At 43.9% G+C, this 22,435-nt stretch overlaps 1 protein-coding gene and 1 non-coding gene across 3 annotated transcripts; one reads left to right on the top strand and one right to left on the bottom strand.

The window, feature by feature from the left end:
* Positions 1-3,233: 3,233 nt before the first annotated feature.
* On the bottom strand, positions 3,234-20,975 carry nipsnap3a (nipsnap homolog 3A (C. elegans)). 2 transcript variants are annotated; one of them, XM_080188470.1, is made up of 6 exons: positions 20,656-20,975; positions 12,586-12,793; positions 11,075-11,233; positions 8,650-8,799; positions 6,184-6,270; positions 3,234-3,501 (listed from the first exon to the last, which is right to left on the bottom strand). In XM_080188470.1, exons 1-6 carry the CDS (start codon positions 20,737-20,739, stop codon positions 3,425-3,427), a joined length of 765 nt encoding a protein of 254 aa, XP_080044596.1. In that variant the 5' UTR covers positions 20,740-20,975; the 3' UTR covers positions 3,234-3,424. The 2 variants fall into 2 exon arrangements, with proteins under 2 accessions (XP_080044596.1, XP_080044595.1); XM_080188469.1 differs by lacking the exons at positions 3,234-3,501; positions 6,184-6,270 and adding an exon at positions 8,314-8,502.
* trnam-cau (transfer RNA methionine (anticodon CAU)) lies at positions 5,483-5,555 on the top strand. Its single transcript has one exon. It is a non-coding gene; the product is annotated as a tRNA-Met (tRNA).
* Positions 20,976-22,435: the final 1,460 nt, after the last annotated feature.

The following is a 22,435-nucleotide window of genomic DNA, read 5'->3' as shown; positions in this document are numbered from 1 at the left end:
CCTAATTTTGACTAGTTTCAACTCAGAATCATTGCCAAATCACCAGTGCATGTGAAACTGCAGGCAATCTAGGTCTTCTTGGCTAAGATTGCGCTAGGGCTCAAGCTTATATTTAACCTATAGTTTAAAACTGATCGTACGTGACCCGTGTCTAATCACCAGATCACACATATGACCTTTCAGAAGAACTACAATAGTCTAGAAGCACTCCTATACACAATAAGTTCTTTGCAGGAAAATAGCTATCTACATCATTGCAACTTAATGTGACAAACAGCCGTTTAAGCTAGTTAGCAGAAGACTCTGGGTACCCAGGGCTCCACTGAGTGAAAAATCGCCATTCTCAGTCGGAAAAACTGTAGGAATGGTGGGAGGAAAAGCTAAACACTTGAAATAGTCATAGAGATGACACATCACAGAAACAGGCCCTTTGGACCAACCTGTCCATGCCCAACAGGTTTCCTAAACTGAACTAATTCCATTTGCCTGTGTTTGGCTCATATCCCTCTAAACCTTTCCTATCCACGTACCTGTTCAAATATCTTTTAAATGTTGTAATTGTACCCATTTCTACCACCTCCTCTGGCAGCTCATTCCAAATATGCACCACCCTGTGAGAAAATCTATCCTAAATATAAAACTTCGAGACCATAGGATCTTCCTGACAATACTGTGACAGTTTTGAAAACATTGACAAATTGAACGAAAATCTGGAAATCCACGGTTACAGAACTGGAATACAAATCTGAACTGCTACATGGTTCAAAGACTCAACATTGCTAAAGAAACATGCATTGTCAATTGAGGCATGACTGCTGCCATCTAGATGGATAAGGGCAGTGCATAACTGGGAACCCCACCACCTGGAAGTTCCCCTCCAAGTCACTTGCCATCCTGGTTTGGAAATGTATCACTGTTCCTTCACTGTTGTTGGGTCAAAATCCTGGGACCAACTCTCTAACAGCACTGTGACTGTACCTAGGCCTCAGGGACTGTGGCAGTTCAAGAAGGCAGCTCACTATTCTCTTCCCAAGGGCAACTAAGGAGAGGCAATAAATGCTGACCTAGCCAGTGAGGTCCAGATCCCATAACTGAAGAAAAATCAATCTTCAGCACCACATTTCAAATAACAGAACATTGTTTTGATTAACTTGACATATTATACTTTATCCAAGTACAAATCTCTTTTTAAAGTCCTTTACCAACATGGTAAAACAAAAACAGCAAAGGATGTTTAACGTCAAGCTTTAAATTTATTTATTAGTGTCACTAGTAGGCTTATATTAACACTGCAATGAAGCTACAGTGAAAATCCAGTAAAAGTCCAGAGATGCAGAGTAAAGCTACCTAAACAATAATTTTGATTCCTAATTCAGAAAAATATCCCAAGGTGCTTCATAGGAGCACTATCAAATGAAAGTTGACACCAAGCAGGTTTCAGGACAATTGATCTAAATCTTAGTAATAAACTCTTAAGGAGCATCTTAAACATAGAATAAAAAGGTGGAGAGCAACAGGAAGAATTTAAAGACTTGGTTGCTGGAGAAATGGCTCCCAAAATGTGGACCGATGAAAATTAGAGATTTGCAGCAACCTCAGAGGGTTGTGGGCCAGGGAAAAGGTTAGAGAGATAGGGAAGGGGGCGAGGCTACAAGTTAATTTCAAAATAAGAATTGTCAGACAAGGAGGCAACATAGGGCAGAAAGCACAGGGATGAGAGTTGACCTCGATTGGTAAGGATATGCACATTAGTTTTGCACGAGCGCAAGTTTATACTAATCCCAGAAAAGACTTCTGCTATACTGATGCTTTGAGTCCATTTTCCCATATCTCTCAGCTAAATTATACCTTTTCACAAACCAGGCGAGGGTGTCACAAACTGGAATACCAATTGGTGGTGGTGTATAATACGTTAACAGGAATGGCTTGAGTCACGTGAAAAACCCAGCCAGAAAGCAACCCAGTCCAGTCGTAGTATAACACTTATTGAAGGCTCTTTATTACAATAAAGACACACGTACTCAAACAGGACTATAATGATCTCAGTTACGCATAGGAACTATTAAACACACCCACACAAGTTATGTTGAAATTAACGTTTTTGATCCAAGTTCCTATTTACAAAATCTTAACTATTTCGGGACTTCCCTCTGCCCAAACATCCAATTCAATAGATCTATAAGACCGGGTTATAGTTACCACACTGTATATGATCGAGTTACTTGAATGGATGTCTCTTCTTGGTTCAAAGATATGGTTTTAACTGTCTCCACAGAGGTTTCTGCACTCTTGCTTCTTGTCTGCTAGCTAGAACTGGCTTACAAGCTGCTAGATGGAAACTACCCCACAAATTCTACAAAAAGTTATACTATTTTTCTCCTTGGTGGTTCTGTGTATTTGCCTTCTGTCCCCTCAGTGGTGGTTCTAAAAGATTATCGTATGTATGCGTCCCTTCGATGGTTCATACGTCTTAAGGTGTTTCTTAATAGCAAGCCAATGTTTTCTTTTGATCTGTCTAAAAATTGCTCATCTCGTTACCAAGAGACACTCATCCTGTTAAATGCTTTTTGAAATGTTGGTGGCTTCTACCTGTTAGTTTTGTCACATTCTTGGTACTGTTATAAGGCACTTTCATGACAATTCATTGCCATATTTGGAACATCCACTGCTAATCAGATTCAAATTCATTTCAATAGTACACTCCATGGATGGGAAAATACCATTAGACTAATTGGCAGGTGATAACACTCGAAGAATGAAGTGTAACAGCCGCAGGAAAGGCAACTACAAGGAACAAATTCACTGGGAGCAGGGAACTCCCAGAAATTTTGAATTAGATAATCCCTACAATGCATCAAGAGGCCTCTTGGTCTGTTGAGTCTGCACTGACCACAATCCCACCCAGAACCTACTCCCGTAACGCTTCATATTTACCCTGCTAATCCCTCTGACACTCGGGTTAATGTAGCACAGCCAATCCACCTAACCTGCACATCTTTGTATTGAGTGAGTAAGCTGGAGCACCCGGAGGAAATCCATGCAGACATGGGGAAAATGTGCAAACAGTGACTCAAGCCAGGAATGGAACCCAAGCTCCTGGTGTTGTGAGGGCACCAGCAGGGCTAACCATTGTGCCACCATGCCTCCCAAGATTCAGACTAAACAGCAACAGAAACATGGGATGAAAAGTATACAAACAGTCAGCAATCATTTCAAAGATCTCACAGCACACAACGGATTAGAAGTTTTTTTTTATTTCCAACCAGTTCAGCTCTTGAAATTGCAAAATAAAAGCTGGCCGCAGTGATGGGCATTATCACGATGCAACATGCCACGTGGTTAGAATGTCGAGTTCAAAAGGACCACTTGTATCACAGGCACCATTCAACAGAAAGGAGGTACAATCAGTGCTCAGTGCACAGAATCATTTCAGAGGGGAATAAGGCGTAGGGCGTAGGAGCTTGTTAGTCTGGGACACCAAGTACGAGGCACTATCCCTCACTGCAAAACAAAAGACAGTATGATAACATCTGATAATGATTAAAACTTATCATATGCATTATGTTGGATCCATATCATGAAATGCTATCTTAAAATAGGGTGATGCCATTAAAACACATTATAACAAATAATTATTAAATCAGGAACCGACAAAACATTTTACACTTTAGTACGTACTCTCACAATTTTATTTCATTGCCTCATTAGTGCAGTAGGTAGCACGCCAGTCTCATAATCCAAAGGTCGCGAGTTCAATCCTCACATGGGGCACAGTATTTTTTTTTGGGGGGGGGGGGGGGGGGGGGGGGACGGGGGACGACACCCAGGTTCAATTCGTAGCTATGTGTGTGTGTGTGGAGTTTACACATTCTCCCCCGTGTCTGCGTGGGTTTCGTCCGGGTGCTCCGGTTTCCTCCCACAGCCCAAAAAGATGTGGGGGTTAGGCTGATTGGCCATGCTAAATTGCACGTCAGGGGGACTAGCTAGAGTAAATGCATGGAGTTACAGGGATAGAATCTGGGTGGGATTGTGGTCAGTGCAGACCCAATGGGACGAATGGCCTCCTTCTGCATTGTCAGATTCTATGATTCTATCAATGCCTACTGCGCACCATCATTTTTAAGAAATAGATATTTATAATTAAATTGTGGTTAAAAAATTATTCAACTGGGAATCTTAAATAATTTAGTGATTTTGCCTTGATGCCAAGCCTTCTCAGAACATACATGATACAGAAGTGAATGATCCTAAAAACTGGCTACTCAGCCCAAGAAGCCTAAAGTCAATGCTGAGTCTCAATGTCCTTCACCTAAACCTCTCAACATAACCTTCCATTAAGATAAAGGCAAAATACTGTGGATGCTGGAATCTGAATCAAAAAGAAAATGCGCTGGAAAATCTCAGCAGGTTATAGAATTGTAGAATCCCAGTGCAGGAGGTGGCCATTTGGCCCAAAGGTTGCACTGACAACAATCCCACCCATACCCTATCCTTGTAGCTCCACATATTTCCCCTGCTAATCCACCTGACACAAAGGAGCAATTTACAACAGCCTGTCAACCTAACCCAGTACATCTTCCAGACTGGGGAAGGAAAACGGAGCACCTGGAGGAAACCCACACAGACAGAGGGAGAATGTACCAACTCCAAACAGACAGTGACCCAAGGCTGGAATTGAACCCGGGTCCCTGGTATTGTGACACAACAGTGCAAACCACTGTGCCACAATGCCACCCAAGTCTGACAGCATCTGTGGAAAGAGGACAGAGCCAATGTTTTACTCTCTCTCCACAGATGCTATCCGATCTGCTAAGATTGTCCAGCATTTTCAGTTTTTGTAACCATCCACTTCTTCCTTTCTCCCCTCAGTTATCTGGTTTTCCCTTGATTAACTCTATGCTATTTACATCAACATGAATGGTCACAAGATCCACATTCCCAACATCCACTGAGTAATTATTTTGAATCAGTTTGGGCTACAGTTACTAGCATGGTGACCCAAAGGTTTCAAGAGAATGAGTCAAGGCAGATTCCAGTTGAAATCCCCAGCACACGAGAGCCAGCCTATCTCCAGGTTGAGCCCTGGAGTTTAGTGTAACTAGAGATGAAACCAGGTTCAAATTAAAAGTAGTGCTTGGGTGATCCACTGGATTTAACGTCTTTCTTATTAATTCATTGGATGTGGGCATCCAAATTTATTGCCCATCCCTGAGGGATTTAAGAGTCAACCACATTGCTGTGGTTCTGGAATCACATGTAGGCCAGACCAGGTAAGGATGGCAGATTTCCTTCCCTAAAGGACATTAGGGAACATCTGATAATGATTAAAACTTATCATAGCATTTCATGATATGGATCCAATATAATGCATATCTTAAAATAGGGTGATGCCATTAAAACACATTATAACAAATAATTATTAAATCAGGAACCAACAAAACGTTTTACACTTTAGTACGTACTCCCACAATTTTATTTTATTGCCTCATTAGTGCAGTAGGTAGCACGCTAGTCTCATAATCTGACGGTCGCGAGTTCAATCCTCACATGGGGCACAGTATATTTTTTGGAGGGGCACTGTACCACAGTGGTTAGCGCTGCTGCCTCAGAGATAGGGACCCAGGTTCGACCCATGATTTCATTGTCATCATTAGCTTCCAGATTTTTATTGATTGCAAATTTCACCATCTGCCATGATGGGATTTGAACCTGGATACTCAGCAGTACCCTGGGTCTCTGGATTACTAGTCTAGTGACAAGACCATTACACCACTGTCTCCCCTTTTATATAAGCAAAGATACAACTTTAGGGGCACTGTAAAAATGATTCCATTAACAGAATCAAGCATAGCTGACGAGGAATCGGTCCCACAGTTACAGCCAGCCATTGGAAGGATTTTGCAGGTTGATACTCAACCTGTTTGACTGCGTTATGAATGCATTTCCCTTGGCCAGTCTTAGTGTGGTACACAAACGTGGAGCTTCTGGTTCAGATGCAGGGGTGTTACCTACTGCTTGGCTGTAATTTGTAGTGACTCATTTTAAAACGGACTACTCGCTGAGTCTCGCAAGTCTTGACTCCCAATTCTCTCCACCCTGGGTGGGAATGGAGGGGTCATTGAGATATGAGGCTATGTGCAAAGGCCTGTCTACAGTATGTTACTTGGGGAGAAAGGTCCTTACCTGCTGCCACTACCCTGACATCCTCGTGCGCCCTGTGCCTTCCAGCTGCTCTGTCGTCAGCATCCTTGTGCCACCAGAGGGAATGGACTGTGAAAATAACAGCATCAAATTAGAAAGAGGTGAAGAGGCACAGGAATAAACAATTTGAAACTGGGGTGATATTAGGAGCAGAGGCTGAGATGGACATGAAAAATATTTATTAAAGGAAGATATTTATTAAATCCCTTTTTCAGGCAGTGTGCTGGTATTCAACTTCACTTGTTGGCAGATAGAAAGTTTCTTTAACTCTCCAGTTTCCAGATTTCTGAAGTTGGCTTCCTCAAGCAGTTAACTGTCCGAACGTATAACACTTCCTGAATGTGGCAACTTCATGCTCACCACGAAGCTTGGATACTGACATTCCTGCATAAATCCAGGGTCAGGGCCTAGCCAAATGGGAGATGAGAGCTCCAAGACTCTGCGAAGCACTTAGTTTTATGCTGCATTGATATGATGCCACATTGAAAATTAGCTCCAACACAGTATTAAACCTATTATTATTGATTTATTAGTGTCACAAGTATGCTTACATTAACACTGCAACAAAGTTACCATGAAAATCCCCTAGTTGCCACACTCCAGCACCTGTTAGGGTACACCGAGGGTGAACTTAGCATGGCCAATGCACATAAGCAGCACGTCTTACAGACAGTGGGAGGAAGCAAGAACACCTGGAGGAAACCCACACAGACTTGGGGAGAATGTGTGGACTCCAAAGACAGTGACCCAAGTGAAAATCGAACTTGAGTCCCTGGCATTGTGAGGCAGCAGTGCTAACCACTGTGCCACATAGCCCGAATTAACTTCATTGCTTACAATATGTTGAAACAATGTCAGTGTTGCATCTCCACTGAAATATACGCTCATTTCCGAAACATTATAATTCAATCTTTGCCTCGCCATCTCCGCTTGCAAAAAGCTCCCCCAAAACTGTACCTTTCTTCCCAAATCCCTTCTTTTAACAAAATACATAAGAAAATACAAAATAATTTACCCATTCCTAATCATCCTTCGAACTATGCCATTGACGGTGGTTAAGAGTTCTGGGTCTGGAGTCACAAAAACACTAAGCTGTGTGAGGACGTCAGATTCCCTTTCCTAAAGGACAGTAGTCAATGATGATCAAAGACAGTTGTCATGGTCACCATTGTTGACACTCGCCTTATACTTCCAGATCGTATTAATTATTTGAATTTAAATTCCATCAGCAGCTATGTCCCCAGGGCATTTTCCTGGAATCTGAAACAAAAACAGAAAATTCTGGAGAAACTCAGCAGGTCTGACAGCATCTGTGGGGAGAGAACACAGTCAACATTGAGTCTGGGTACCCCTTCATCAGAGCTGAAGAGAAGAAGTGGACAAATTTATACTATGAGGGTGGGTGGGGGGGTGCTATAATTGGACAAAGACAATGTAAATGATAAAGGCTTGGAAAGATGCTAAAAAAAAGTGCCCATTAGAAGTTCCTTTACAGTCTGCCATTCACATGTTGCGATCACTTTATGGATGCTTTTAGTACCTCTCTCAGCCTTTATCATCACAATTTTCATTCTCTTTGTCCAATTACAGCATCCCTCCCTCCCCCACAGTATAACTCTGATCCGATTTTCCTTCTCTTCAGCAGATGACAATGAGTCATCCAGACTCGAAACGTGGGCTCTATTCTCTCTCCACAGATGGTTTTTACTACAACGTGGCACACCAAGGCTGCCCGGGTTATCTACTGGAAATATTTTGTCTATTGTTGAAAACAGACGTGAGATTCACCCTTTCTGGGGAGGAGTGGGCCACTGTTTAAATTAAACTTGATTAAAACATAAAAATGCATCAAAATTCTACCTTTACATTCCAATCTGTAAAAACGTTCAGACAAAAGCTCTCTTGGAATGTTTTGGAGAGAGCGAATGGAAAAATGTCATTCAGGGATGGAAGGGTTAGCTCTGAATAAGCTTTTCCCCCGGATCCACACTGCACAGAACGAGAAACTGAAATTTTCGCGTATTTTGTGTTTTTGATCCTTACATTAATGTTCAATCCCTCACGATAAAGGGATTCCAATAGCAAAGCATCAATTCCAATTGCTATGTTAACAGCACGACTTCTGCGGCCGTTGGAATAACCCGCAAGCACCACAAAGTGTTGAATATCAAGTAAATTTGTAAATGTCACCTCAATTCCCATTTCATCTCCCCTCGCAGGTCAGGTCTAACTGAATTCACCTCAGCTGAATCAGAGTTTCTGTACAATCTCACAGTGGAAAGGTTCATGGGTCTAGAATGTCTGGAGATTGCAGAGGATGACAGAAGGAAGACAGATTTGGCGGAAGGGAATGCAAGACAGCAAATATATATTAAATAAATTGCTTATAAATGATATATGTAGTTTTACTACACTGAAGATTCTGAAGCTTAAAAATTCAGATCTTACCTTTGTTGAGTTGGCCAAATTCACTGTGGAATACTCCAATGAGCGTGCAATATCCCACATGTTTGTGTGCACTCACAGCTTTCTCAAAGGCTTTGCCCCATACAGCAGGTCCACCTGGTACCATCTGGTAACTCACTAACTCATATAAACCTGTTTGGAAGCACGAAATAAACTCATTCAACAAACACAAGCAACATTACTACATCACAGCAGGTTACAAATTAACGTGTGGACACTCCTTCTCACAGATCATAGAATACTACAGTGCAGAAGAGGCCTTTCGGCCCATTGACTCTGCACCAACACATAAAATGCCCTGACCTGCCCATCTAATCCCACTTGCCAGCACTTGGCCCAACTGATAATTAAGAAAAAAACACCACACTCAAATGGGTCTGAGCAGAATGGTGGCACAGTGGGGGTTAGCACTGCTGCCTCTCAGCAGCAGGGACTCGGGTTCAATTCCAGCTTCTGGTCACCATCTGTGTGGAGTTTGCACATTCTCCCTGTATCTGCATGGGTTTCCGCTGGGTGCTCCAATTTCTTCTCATGGTCCAAAGATGTGCAGGTTAGGTTGATTGGCCATGCTAAATTGACCCTAGTATCAGGATTAGCAGGCTAAATATGTGGGGTTACGAGAATGGGGCTAGGTTGGGATTGTGGTCGGTGCAGACTCAATGAGCCAAATAGGCTCCTTCTGCATTGTAGGGTTTCTACGCTTGGTTTTGTGTATTAAGAATTAGAATACGAAATCAAGTGGCATTACTAAATTTTAGAAGACTAACTGGGACATAGCAAATGAGCACCGATCCTTCAAAGGGATGTGGGCATTGCTGGCAAGGCCCGTTCCTAACCTGCCCTTCAACTGAGTGGTTCTCTATGCCACTTCAGAGGGTGGTTAAGAGTTGTGGGTCTGGGGTCACATGTAGGCCAGGCCATGCAAGGATGGCAGATTTCTTAAAGGGCAGGAGTCAATGACGATTGAAGATAGTCATGGTCACCATTAAGACTCGCTTTATAATTCCAGATTCTATTAGTTAATTGAATTTAAATTCCACCAGCTGCTATGTTCCCCGAGCATTTTCCTGGGTCTCTGGATGACTAGCCCAGGAACAGGACTACTACACCAGCATCTCCCCCTTCCAGAAACTTGGTTAGCGATCAAAGGAAATAAAACAATGTACACAAAGTACAAGTGCCAAGGGTTCAGTGTATCAAACAACATGTTGCCTATTGAAGAACTACTATATTACACAAATATTAGGAAGAGTTTCATAATTGGTACTTAGAGTTCATGAGTAATCTTGCACTCAGCAATTGAAAGTGACAAAATTCAGATAAAACACCGAGATGTGATGCACTGTGCATATTCTGGTATGTCATAATGTACTCTCACTAATAGCGCTGAGGCAAAAGTGGATCTAATTCATAGGATCCCTACAGTGCAAAAGAAGTTCATTTGGTCCACTGAGTCTGCACCAACCACAATCCCACCCATACCCCATTCCCGTAACACCTCATATTTACCCTAATCCCCTTGATTCTAGGGTTAATTTAGCGTCACCAATCAGCCTAACCCATACATCTTTGGACGTGGGAGGAAACCAGAGCACCCAGAGGAAACCCACGCAGACAAGTGGGAGAATGTGCAAACTCCACACAGACAGTGACCTGAGACTGGAATTGAACCTGGGTCCCTGGTGCTTTAAGACAGCAGTGCTAACCGCTGTGCCACCCTTTTATAAAGAATTTACAAATCCTCCACAACCTGACGCCCATCAAATTTAGCACCATCCTCCAACCTTATTTTGTCAGCAGATACTGTCTAATCTTCTGCCCCCTTGCCCCTTTTCTATCTGTGTCGACCAAGAACAGTGGTTGTCAACAAGCACATGTCCTGCAGAAGTTGAGCCAACAAATCAATGCTCGTCATCACAATGCCAACGAGAATGAGAGCTGTCTGATTTGTTGGATCAGGTATTATATCTGCACACCAACGTAACACTTGGATGAGGACGATAATACAACCATGAGCGCTCCTGGTTCCTAGAAAGCTCATCACATCAAGATGTTTCAAAAACATGATGCGCACATTATGGTGCTTCAACTTTTCTAGTAAGTCAAGAATGTAATCCCTCTAACCCGGATGTCACAAGTAAGGTGATATTAGCTGACGCACGTCACTGCTTGGGACGCAAGACGGCAAATTAGATGCAATCATGCAACTAGACATCTAACCTTCAAACAATCAACCTGTGGTGAGCCCTATATTAACAAACACATCTATTAGTCACCGGCTGTCCCATCCAGGTAAATAAAAGGGACTTCCGGTGGAACTGGTTAAATCTTTGGCTCGTCAACCTTTCATCCTGGGTTTGAATTTGCTTGGACTGGACAAGGGGAGAGCTCAGAGCAAGATACCTGCCTTCATTTGGCGACTGGTTCAACTTTGCCCAAGGCACCATGTAGACAATCTCGCTGGTTTGGTCTAAAAGCATTGGCAGCATTTTGGAGATGTAATTTTGTTGCCAGTCTTTATCATTGGCCAGGGCTTCTCGTACTGCTGATCGGTGCTTGTAACTGTCTGGAGGAAAAAAACGCTTTCAGATAGTCCATCATTTTCACATGATAACATTACAGCCTCTGACACTTTCAATACATGTTATATGTATTATTTACACCATTTCTGCTGTATTCAAACTTTAAAACATACACATGTACACACTTATCTTCCAATACCTAACTCCCAATGTGCAGCTCCACATTCAATGGTGGTGTGGTTCATGCGGACACCATTTTTGACACTTAAACACGAGAGTTTATTCCCAAACTACTTGTTCTGACACGTCAGAACAGCAGTAGGCCATTTAGCCCATTCCACTGTTCAATTTCAGCATCAGCCATGGCTCAGTTGACACCACGCTCGCCCCCAATTCACAAGGTGCTGGGTTCAAGTCCCATTCCTGGCTTCAGCACACCCCCAGCGCGATACTAAGAAAAAAAGGTGCTGTCCTTCAGAACGGATGTTGAACCCCATCCAATATCTCCCAGAGGGAAGATTAGAAAGCTAGGGTTCCCAAATACCACCCTTCAGATTTGAAACTTGAGAGAGAAAGAGGCTGAGAAACAAACTTGTGTGTGACCCCTCTCGATGCTCCATGCCAGGTTTGTCCAAAGTGAGAGAGAGGGTGAGAGACAGGGGTAGATTGAGTCAGATTAATGGAAACATCGACAGTATCCAGGTTCTCACTCACCCTCACTATTGTGCCCTCTAATGGTGGCTGAGGGTAACGGATTAAGTAGAACCTGGGAGAGAGCCAGAAATAGACACACACACCCTTTTATACTTTAACACTCATCCTTACTCAGTTTAGTTCGTCAGCAAATTCTTTTCTTTTCATACCTTGTGTTTTTTTAATTCATATTTCACGAACAAACATTTCTGAAACTTGGTCATCAACCCCTTGAGTGAGAAAAAATTAAAAGTGCTCCCCCACTCTAAAAGGTTGGGCAAACCTACTCTGCACTATAGCATTTGTACACATTGTGCCCTCGTACCAACTTTTAAGTTTATTTATTAGTGCCATAAGTAGGCTTACATTAACGCTGCAATTAAGTTATTGTGAAATTCCCCCTCATTGCTACACTCCAGCGCCTGTTCGGGTACGCTGGAGGGAGAATTTAGCATGGCCAACCCACCTAACCCCAGCACGTCTTTCGGACCGTGGGAGGAAACCCACGCAGACATAGGAAGCATGTGCAGACTCCGCATAGACAGTGGCCCAAGCCGGGAATTGAACCGAGCCCCTGGCGCTGTGAGGCAGCAGTGCTAACCAGTGTGTCGCCACCACCCGCAGCCAACCCCCCAACTTCTACTCCTGAATAGAATAAAACAAGTTATTAAACAGAAACACTGTTTGGTATGTCAATTCTTACCATATTTCCAAACATGAAAGACTTCATTCAGACAGCCAATTTCCACAGACCAGTAACCAATGAGCTCAGAATGGGCAGTGCGCAGGTGGATATTATCATTGGTCAGCTTCAAAAAGTCAGCCACCTTCCCGGGTTGTATGATGTAAGTGCGGAATTCATAAAAAGTGCCATTTTCCTGCTGGCCCCTGGTGGAAGTTCTTACAGATCTCTGGAGGCGACAGAAGGGAATATTTCACAGTTACACGACAACACCCAGACGTGACCTTCCTACAGAAGAGTTTCACGTCATCACCCGCAAGTTCCCACCCACCACAGTGCTTGCATATAAAGCGACGCTAGTGCTGTACTCTCTGTAGCGCACAACGCTCACGTATATCTCAGTGTCTCCAATATATACACACACCATTTTGGGGCCTTAAGTTAATGAAGCTTCATGGTTACTCAAGTAACACTTAAAAAAAAGTACATCATATCATTTGTGCACAGAGATGTATCCTACATGTAAGAGTTTATGTTGGTGGGAGGTCTTGCCCATATGGTGATTTCAAAGCTTTACTGCTTCTAACCAGGTTAGTTAGCTCATAAAAATGGCAATGATAGAACAATGAAGTGAAAGGCTGAGATCTGACCTAAGTCAGGATATTGAATAACTCAGAAGGGGAACGTGCAGGTCATGGTTTTCACATGTTCTGGTAGAACCTATTGCGTTCCTACAGTGCAGAAGGCAGCCATTTGGCCCTTCAAGTCTGCAATGACTTTCTGGAAGAGCATCTTACCCAAGACCATACCCTCAAAACCCAGTGTACTTACCGTGACTCATCCACCTAACCTACACATCTTGGAACAATAAAGCGTAATGCAGCATGGCCAATCCACTTAACCTGTACAATTTTGGACTGTGGGAGGAAACTGACGCACCCAGAGGAAACCCACGCAGACACGGGGAGAATGTGCAAACTCCACACAGTCACCCAAGACTGGAATTGAAGCCAGGTCCTTGGCGCTATGAAGAGGCAGTGCTAACAACTGTGCCACCATGCTTTCTTATAAGCTTGGTTTAGCCGTGTTTCAAGTCAATGCTAACCTCCAGAATATTGTTGGTGGAGAATGCAGTAATGGCAACGCTGTTACATGTCAAGGGCAGATGGGTAAATTCTCTTGCCATTGCCTGGTGCTTATAGGCGTAAGTGTTACTCACTATTTTTCAAGCCAAACTTCACCGTTACTCAGGTTTTGCAGAAGGATGTGCAGGCAGAGTTGGAATAGGCAGTCTGAGCGGACTTGACAAGGCCGGAGTGCATCGCATACTCTATTCCCAAGCTGAACTGTCACTCTCAGTTATAGCCAGAGCCAAGAACACAGTATCTCGGCTTGCAGATCGATCCACATTCAGAGGTACAGACAGGCATTCCTCCAACTGCAGACACGAATCCCGGATGGCTGTTGCTTCCCTGGTGGCAGGGTGAAGGATATCGCTAAGTGGCTGCAGAGCACTCTGAGGGGCATGGCAACACACGCTATGAGTTGTAGGCTATATTGGACTGAAATATTAGGTGGAGTTCAAAGTAGGGGTAATGTAATCAAATGCAAATTAGGCTCACAGTGCTGTGTGTCAGCATATGAAGCAAGGTAAATCAAGTTGGTGATTGGTTGGCCACAGATCAATGCAGCGTTGTGACATTAATAGAAAGCTGGTTCAAAAAACAAGTTTGGGAATAATATTTTCCTGGATACAATATTCAGAAATGATGGAGAAGTGGATGAACTGGAATATTAAGTGCTGAAGAAAGAGGGTGTGCTTTAGGGGCCAAGAACTGCATCTATTTATTAGAGTTTTAAAAAAAGCAAAAGAGATACTACTACAGAACAGAGTACACTAGGCTTTCCCAACTAGTAGGAAAGATACTGAGAAAGAAATCTGAAGGGAAATTACAAAGGTGAAAAAAACTACAGCACTGCGATCATGGGAAAAAGTAAATGAGCAAGGCAAGAGTGTATGAGAAGACGGTGGCAGTTAAAGTCATCTAGGACAGCATAATGGCACAGTGGTTAGCACTGCTGCCTCTCAGTGCCAGGGATCCGGGTTTAATACCAGCCTTCGGTCACTGTCTGTGTGGAGTTTGCACATTCTCCCTGTGTCTGCGTGGCTTTCCTCCGGGTGCTCCAGTTTCCTCCCACAGTCCAAAGGCTTGTGGGTTGGGTTGATTGGCCATGCTAAATTGACCCTAGTGTCAGGGGATTAACAGGGTAAATATATGGGATTGCGGGAACAGGGCCTGGGTGGAATTGTGGTTGGTGCAGACTCGATGGGCCAAATAGCCTCCTTCTGCACTGTAGGGTTTCTATGGTATAACTAGTAAAAGGGTAGTAAGAAGACGGTTGGACGGATTAAGGACCAATAGGGAGAGCTACACATGAAGGCAGAGGGCATGGCCTAGGTGCTAAATGAATAACATCCTAGGATATTAAAGGAAGTAGCTACAGAGGTAGTGGGGACTCTGGTAGAAATCTTCTAAACGCACAAATTTTGGGGAGTCTCAGGATTGGAAAACTGCCAAAGTAACACCCTTATTCAAACAAAAAGGAGGCAAAAAACAGGTAACATAACCTGTCATTTGGAAAATGTTAGGAGTCTGTTATATAAGACATAACGGCATTTAGAAATACATAACATAATCAAGTAGAGTTACCCTTATTTCATGAAGGGAAAATCATGCCTGACAAAGTTATTAAAAGTCTTTGAGGGGAGAACAAACAGGGTAGACCAAACGGAAACCAGTAGATGTAACATTCTTGGGTTTCCAAAAAGCATTCAAAGGGTACCGTACAAAAGACCACTTGATAATATATGAGCCCATATCAACATATATAAAGGATTGGCTGACTAAGAGAGACAAAACATTGGGATAAGAGGGGCATTTTCAGGATGGTAACCTGTAACTAACAGAGTGGCACAAGAATCAGTGCTGGGATCACGATTATTTACAATATATAATAACTTGGATGAGGGAACTGAATTTACTGCTGCCAAGTTTGCAGATGACACAAACATAGGTGGGTAGGCAAGTGTGGTGAGAATGCCATAAATGGAGGAATTTTGCTATCCTGCCCACCATGGGAACTGTAGCCACCATGCAAAGATCCATTGACCTCGGGTGAGATTTTCTGGTTTTGGGGCAAGTGCGATCAGAAAATCCTACTCGAAGGGTCTACAAAGGGATATAGAGAGATGAAGTAAGTGGGCAAAACTCAGCAGACTCAATACATCAGTTTTAGGTTCAGGGAATCTATATAAAAATGTCCTGTATTCATAGAATAGAATAGAATTTTAGAATGCCTATAGTGCAGAAGGAGCCATTCGGCCCATCAGATCTGCACTGACCACATTCATACCCAGGCCCTATTCCTGTGATCCCACATAATTATCCTGCTAATCCCCTGACACTAGGGTTAATTTAGCATGGCCTACCTAACCCGCACATCTTTGGACTTTGAGCAGAAACCAGAGCACCTGGAGGAAAACCACACAGACACAGGGAGAACGTGCCAACTCTGCACAGACAGTGACCTGAGGCTGGAATTGTGCCTGAGTGCCTGATGCTGTGAGGCAGCAGTGCTAACCACTGTGTCCAATTCTGCATTCTGATGCAACAGGAAGCATGAACACAAACCCTGTCCTGAAACAAGAATCAGTCCAGAGATGCACGGTCTGGGTGGATTAGCCACAGTAAATGTGTAGGGTTAAGGGATAGGGCATGGAATGGACCTGGGTAAGATGCTCTTTCAGAGAGTAGTGCAGACTGAATGGGCCAAATGGCCTGCTTATACACTGCAGGGATTCTATGTTTTTTTAAAAACAATCAACTATGGTTCCACGGTCACCATGAGATTTTGAATTCCAGATTTGTATTGAATTCATATTTCACCACTTGCCGTGGTGGGGTGCGAGCCTGGGTTCCGAAACCAGAGTCCAGTGATAATATCATCACACCACACCTCCGTTTAATTAAGAGAGACAATTTAAAAAAAAAGACAAATAGTGCTAAGCGTTGACTGAGACAGTAAGAAGTCTCACAACACCAGGTAACAGTCAATGAACCTAATGTGGCAAACATGGACTTCCGAAAGATGTTTGATAAAGTGCCAAAAACCTGCCAGTAAACATTTTCTTGGAATAAACAGGCAAATGACAGCAAAGCAGGTTGAGTAACAGAAAATAGGAAGTAGCGAATGGTTGCTTTTCGAACTGGAGGAAGGCATTCAATGGATTTTTTTTTCAGTATTGGCATTAGGATCACTACTTCATTATGTAATAGTTACCGAGTCTTATAGGGGACAATCTTAAAATGTGCATATGATGCAAACTTGAACGCATTGTGAACTGAGGATGACGACAATGTTAAACCAGGAGCACACAAACAGATTGGCAGACATATGGAAGAGGGGGCTGCACAGTGGTTAGCACTGCTGCCTCACAGTGCCAGGGACCTGGGTTCGCTTCCTGGTTTGGGTCACTGTCTGTGCGGATACTGCACGGTTCTCCCAGTGTCTGCATGAATTTCTTTCGGGTGCTCTGGTTTCCTTTCACAGTCTGAAAGATGTACTTGTTAGAAAATTTTCCTTCAGTGTACCCGAACAGGCGCCAGAGTATGGCGACTAGGGGATTTTCCACAGTAACTTCATTGCAGTGTTAATGTAAGTCTACTTGTCACACTAATAAATAAACTTCAATGCAGAGAAGTGTGAAATGTTACATTTTGATATGAAGAATGTGGAGCAGCACCATTTTACTTATAGGGATAGGAGTGTTTTGCAGCAATTGTACAGGGCGTTGGCGAGGCTATACCTAGAGCATTATGTGCAGTTTTGGTATCCTTATCCGAGGAAAGATGTCCTTACTATAGAGGGAGTACAGTGAAGGTTTACCAGGCGGATTCCTGTGATGGCAAATCTGTCATGAGGACAGACTAAGTTGGTTAGGATTATATGCAATGGAGTTTAAGACTGAGGGGGATCTCACAGAAACTTATGAAATTCTAAAAGGGTTAAAAGTTTATTCGTCACAAGTAGGCTTACAACGAAGTTACTATGAAAATCCCCTAGTCACCACACTCCGGCATCTGTTTGGGTACACTGAGGGAGAATTTAGCATAGCCAATGTGTCTAACCAGCATGTCTTTGGACCGTGGGAAGAAACCAGAGCAAACCCATGCAGACATGGGGAGAATATGCAAATTCCACACGGACAGTGACCCAAGACGGGAATCAAACCCAGGTGCCTGGTGCTGTGAGGCAGCACTGTTAACCAACGTATTCAGAAAGAAAGTTCCAGATAGTGGCGGAGTCCAGCAAATTTTTTGGAACTCAGGCAAGGAGAAATCTCATCACATAGAGGGTGGTGAATGCGTGGAATTCACTGCCACAGAAAGTAGTTGAGGCCAAAACATTGTGTGATTTCAAGAAGAAATTAGATATAGCACTTGGGGCTAAAGGAATCAAGGGAATATGGGGGAGGAGGGGGAAGGGGGAAATCAGGATATTGAATGCAATGATCAGCTATAACCAAAATGAATGGCGGAGGAGGCTCAAAGGGCCAAATGGCTTTACTCCTGTTTCTAGTTTCTATGTATCTAACATAAGGACACTGTTCAACAGCAGGTTGCAAGAATAGATAGACCTCGGGTGCATGTGCAAAATCACTGAAGCAGCAGGGCAGATTGAGAAAATTGTTAAAAAAGATATACAGAATCCTGGATAGAGAGAGATTATAGGGCACAAAAATCAAATAAGTGATTATGAAACTTTATAAAGCTCAGGCTTGGCCTCAACTGGAGTACTCTGTTCAATTCTGGACTGCAACATTTTAAAAGAGGATGTGAGAGCGTGCACAAAAGATTTGAACGGAAGCTTCCGACAATGAGGAACTTCAAGTATACGGCTAGATTAGGGAAGCTGGGATTGTTCGAGAGAAAGTTGAGGGGGGATTTGATCAAGCTGTTCAAATCATGAGGGGACCTGGCCAAGGTAGATATTTAAGAGAGATCCTGTGTATGCTTAACCCTGTTTGTTTCAGTCTATGCAAAGGTTCCACTTTAAGACATTTCTGCCTGTGCACAATTACATTTAAGCGACAGACTGTAGGGGTTAACAAACTCTGCTAAGCTGACCAACTGTGGCTGGCTTGACTAAACGTAGAGTCAGACGACGTGATGGGTTAGTTAAAAGTTGACTGCATTCCTTGAATGGTACACAATGCAGGCAAGCAACAGCATAACAGCAGCTGGAAAGATCGTTTTTCTAGACGGAGATGGCCGGCGAGAAACACTTCCATAACACGATAAGGGTTGAAATGTGGTTTGGATTTGAGTGTTTCAGTTCCGTTCAGCACAGTTCAAGGGCCTGGCTGAGAAGCCAGTCTCCAAGTTCGCTTTTCTTTGCTTCCATCACGTAAATCTTAAGTTTTTTTCAATAAAAGAAAACCATTTTAAACCCCATACCAATGCTGTCCCCGTCTCTTCAAACGGACGAACGGACTCAACATTAGACAATGTTCCCGTTGACAGAAGGATCTGGGAGTTAGAGGACACCGATCTCAGGTGACCAGCAAAATAATCAACTATGACATGAAGTTAACGTTTCTTTGTTTTGCACAGCAGCAGTTTGGGTTTGTGGAGTGCTGCTTGAGACAGTGGTGTGCGCAGGTACGTATCGGGACTTTCAAGAGGGAACTGGATAAGCCCCTTAAGACAAACAATTTGCGAGCCGATTGGGAATGGGTGAAGTGGGGCTAACCAAGTTGCCCTTGCCACGAGATAGCAGACACGTTGAACGGCCTCCTTCAGCACTGTAACAATTCTATGATTCTGGAAATCAGGCGGGCAGTCAATCCACTTTACACAGTCCACTTCTGTCAGTTGTGGCTCAGTTGGTAGCACTCTGGCCTGACAGTCAGAAGGTTGAGAGTTCAAGTCCCATTTCAGAGGCCTGAACATATAATTTGGGCTCTCCATCTCTTGCAGTTGCTTACGGTTGTGAGTGCTGTTTTCCAGATGAAACATTGAAAATTGAAGCAGTGGGTGCAATACTTGTGCCAATCCGAGTTGGCACAAGATCCCTTTGACAAGCAGGAGAGTTATCCAGTGCCCACACTGGTACAAATCCCCTAAATCAGCCAATCACATTAAAGAATTCATGGTGGCACAGTGGTTAGCACTGCTGCCCCACAGTGCCAGTGACCTGGGTTCAATTCTGGCCTTGGGTGACTGTGTGCAATTTGCACGTTCTCCCCTGTGTCTGCATCGGTTTCCTCCAAGTGCTCCAGTTTCCTCCCACAGTCCAAAGATGTGCAGGTTAGATGGATTGGCAATGCTAAATTGTGTGGGGTACGTGGAGAAGACAGAGGGCGAGATGCTCTTTCAGAGAGTCGGTGCAGATTCGATGGGCCAAATGGCCTCTTTCTACACTGTAGGGATCTATAGTTCTAAACCAAATACTGCAAAACCAATTAAACCAGAAAGAATAAATTTATAACAAGATAATCTGATTTTTTTTTCAAACAAAGACAGGTGAACCTGCAATTAAACAGCCAATTTGCATATAAGCTTTTATCAACTAATCTCACTCACTGGTCCTGACTGGAGTCTTTTATGTGCAAGGTTTTCTTCCGACACACTCACTTATCAAGGGCCTGGATTCCCAAGGATTGTTACATGCGGCTGGTCTGACTCCACTGCGCCCGCACCAGCGGCGACGTGCTGCTCTGCATGCAACTTGGAGCAACTTCTCGCCCTACAAATAATTCTCAATGTCAACTTCACAAATCATCAACCTCGGGTTTCCAAAACAAGACGGCGTGGCCGTTCTTGCAAAAAAAAAGTCTCAAGAAAAAAAATTCAGAAACTACAAGTCGAAAGTAACGATTGCTTCAGACCAAAGGAAGCCCAATTAAAGTTTCGAGGTTAAGAGTCGAAAATTGTAACAAGGAATTATAGCATAGCACAGCACAGCCCCGCCCCCTCCTCCAAGAGCAAAGGACCCTCTTTCAGCCCCGCAGCCGTTTTGAACTTTTACCTGTTGTCCCAGGTAACTGGAGAAGAGCAGGGACCGTGGAGCGGTTGCATAGATTCTGCTCAATACCCCCCTTAGACTGTACATGGCAATAGAATACTCAAAACAAGCGGTGGAACGTTGCGACAATGGGTTCGAACGTTGCGACAGCGATTTAGAACGTTGCAACAATGGGTTCGAACGGTGCGACAGTGTTTTTGGAACGTTGCAACAATTAGCTGTGACCGAACGTTCCAATCCGCCCAGCTGAGCGGACACTGAACCCAGACCCAAAAGACAAAAGTCGCTCACCCCGAAGCACCCCACCTCCCCTTTAAATGCGTACGGTAGCCGCACTGACAGAAAAAGCACGACGGTCCACAATACCAAAGGCACAGCATTGCCCCCTGCTGTGGATTTCAGTCTCTTCCGACGTTGGAATTCCTCCGCACCATTTTTGTTTATAATGTGGCATTGTCGGCGTTGGACTGGGGTGGGCACAGTAAGAAATCTCACAACACCAGCTTAATGTCCAACAGGTTTATTTGGAATCACCAGCTTTCAGAGTGCTGCGCCTCACTTAATGAAGAGGCAGCACTCCGAAAGATCGTGCTACCAAATAGACCTGTTTTGATTTTTGTTGTTGTTGTTGGGCTATTTATGAGTGTTGTAAAGTTAAAATTTATTTATTAGTTAAAGTTTATGTATTAGGTAGAAGTAAGGCTTACATTAACACTGCAATGAAGTTACTGTGAAATTCCCCTAGTTGCTGCAGTCCGCTGCCTGTTCAGTTCAATGCGCCTAACCTGCACATATTTCAGAAAGTGAAAGGAAACCGTTATTTTGGGGAATGATAGAGAGGGTTGGATGGGTGGGCGGGGGGGGGGGGGGGGGGGTGGTGGTGAAATTATTGAGAGGCTTTGTTGGTAGCAGAAATAACACTAGAAAAATAAACATAGGGTGGAATTCTCCCATCTGAGACTTGATCTAGCAGTGCGGGGGGTGGGGAAAAGGTACGAGGGTGTTGGGAGGTGACAGAGAGGGGGTTTGGACTCCGCCATGATCCAAATTCTCTGGCCGTTCACCCGGGACTGGAAAATCTTGCCGGCAGCACACCTCTGCCTGCGGGTTTCCCACCAGCGTGGGGTGACATCAATGGGAATTTCTGTTGACAGCAGCAGAACCAGAGAATTTTGGGGCTAGCAAACAATGCACCACCTCCTGCCGGTGGGAAACATGCGACTGGGAGGCTGGAGAATTTCACCCCATATGTTCCAGCGCTCACCTTATTAGGGTGTTTTGCGCCGTCTTTCCAGGCGGGCTCGATGGTGCACGTCACGTTGATATACCCAGGTGCCATATTTAGAATGGTGCCTGACATCCCTGACCCACCGTTGAAGAAAGAAGGTAGATCTCCAGCAACACTCTGAGGCTGGAAGATGGACCTTCTCGATGATTCTGAAGCGGGAAGATCCACTTCATGATGGTTTCCCCCCACCCACTGCTGTAGTGTTCCAGGATCCAGAGTTGCTGGCAGCCTCCATCCCAAAGCCTGGAGGTGGCCCTAGGCATTCTTAAGGTAAGTCCTGACCTCTGCATGTTTTTCCAGACATGTTCTGGACCAACGTTTTTCCCCACTGGCGTAATGGAGAATCTGACTTGCGGGAAAATTCTGTTCATACATTCCCCTGCATCCCATTAGTGGGATGCAAATGAGTTTGGCAATGGCCTACAGCGGGATTCATGATCCGCTATGGCAGAAAATCCCACGGGAATTTCACACCGGCGTGAAACTGAATTTTGG

The sequence above is a fragment of the Carcharhinus amblyrhynchos genome, chromosome 5, assembly GCF_965287045.1.
Source record: "Carcharhinus amblyrhynchos chromosome 5, sCarAmb.v2.hapA, whole genome shotgun sequence".
Lineage (NCBI taxonomy): Eukaryota > Metazoa > Chordata > Chondrichthyes > Carcharhiniformes > Carcharhinidae > Carcharhinus > Carcharhinus amblyrhynchos.
Note: the sequence above shows the minus strand (reverse complement) of the source record. Positions and strands in the feature narration are given on the sequence as shown.

Bases quoted from the DNA above. Each gene is read 5' to 3' on its own strand.
- nipsnap3a (XM_080188470.1), bottom strand. From the start codon at position 20,739: ATGTACAGTCTAAGGGGGGTATTGAGCAGAATCTATGCAACCGCTCCA. The intron at 8,800-11,074 runs GCAGGTATCTTG...GCTTCCAAACAG, and splicing joins GAACCAGTCGCCAAATGAAG to GTTTATATGAGTTAGTGAGT. The intron at 6,271-8,649 runs GTAAGATCTGAA...TTATTTTCACAG, and splicing joins ATTTGGCCAACTCAACAAAG to TCCATTCCCTCTGGTGGCAC.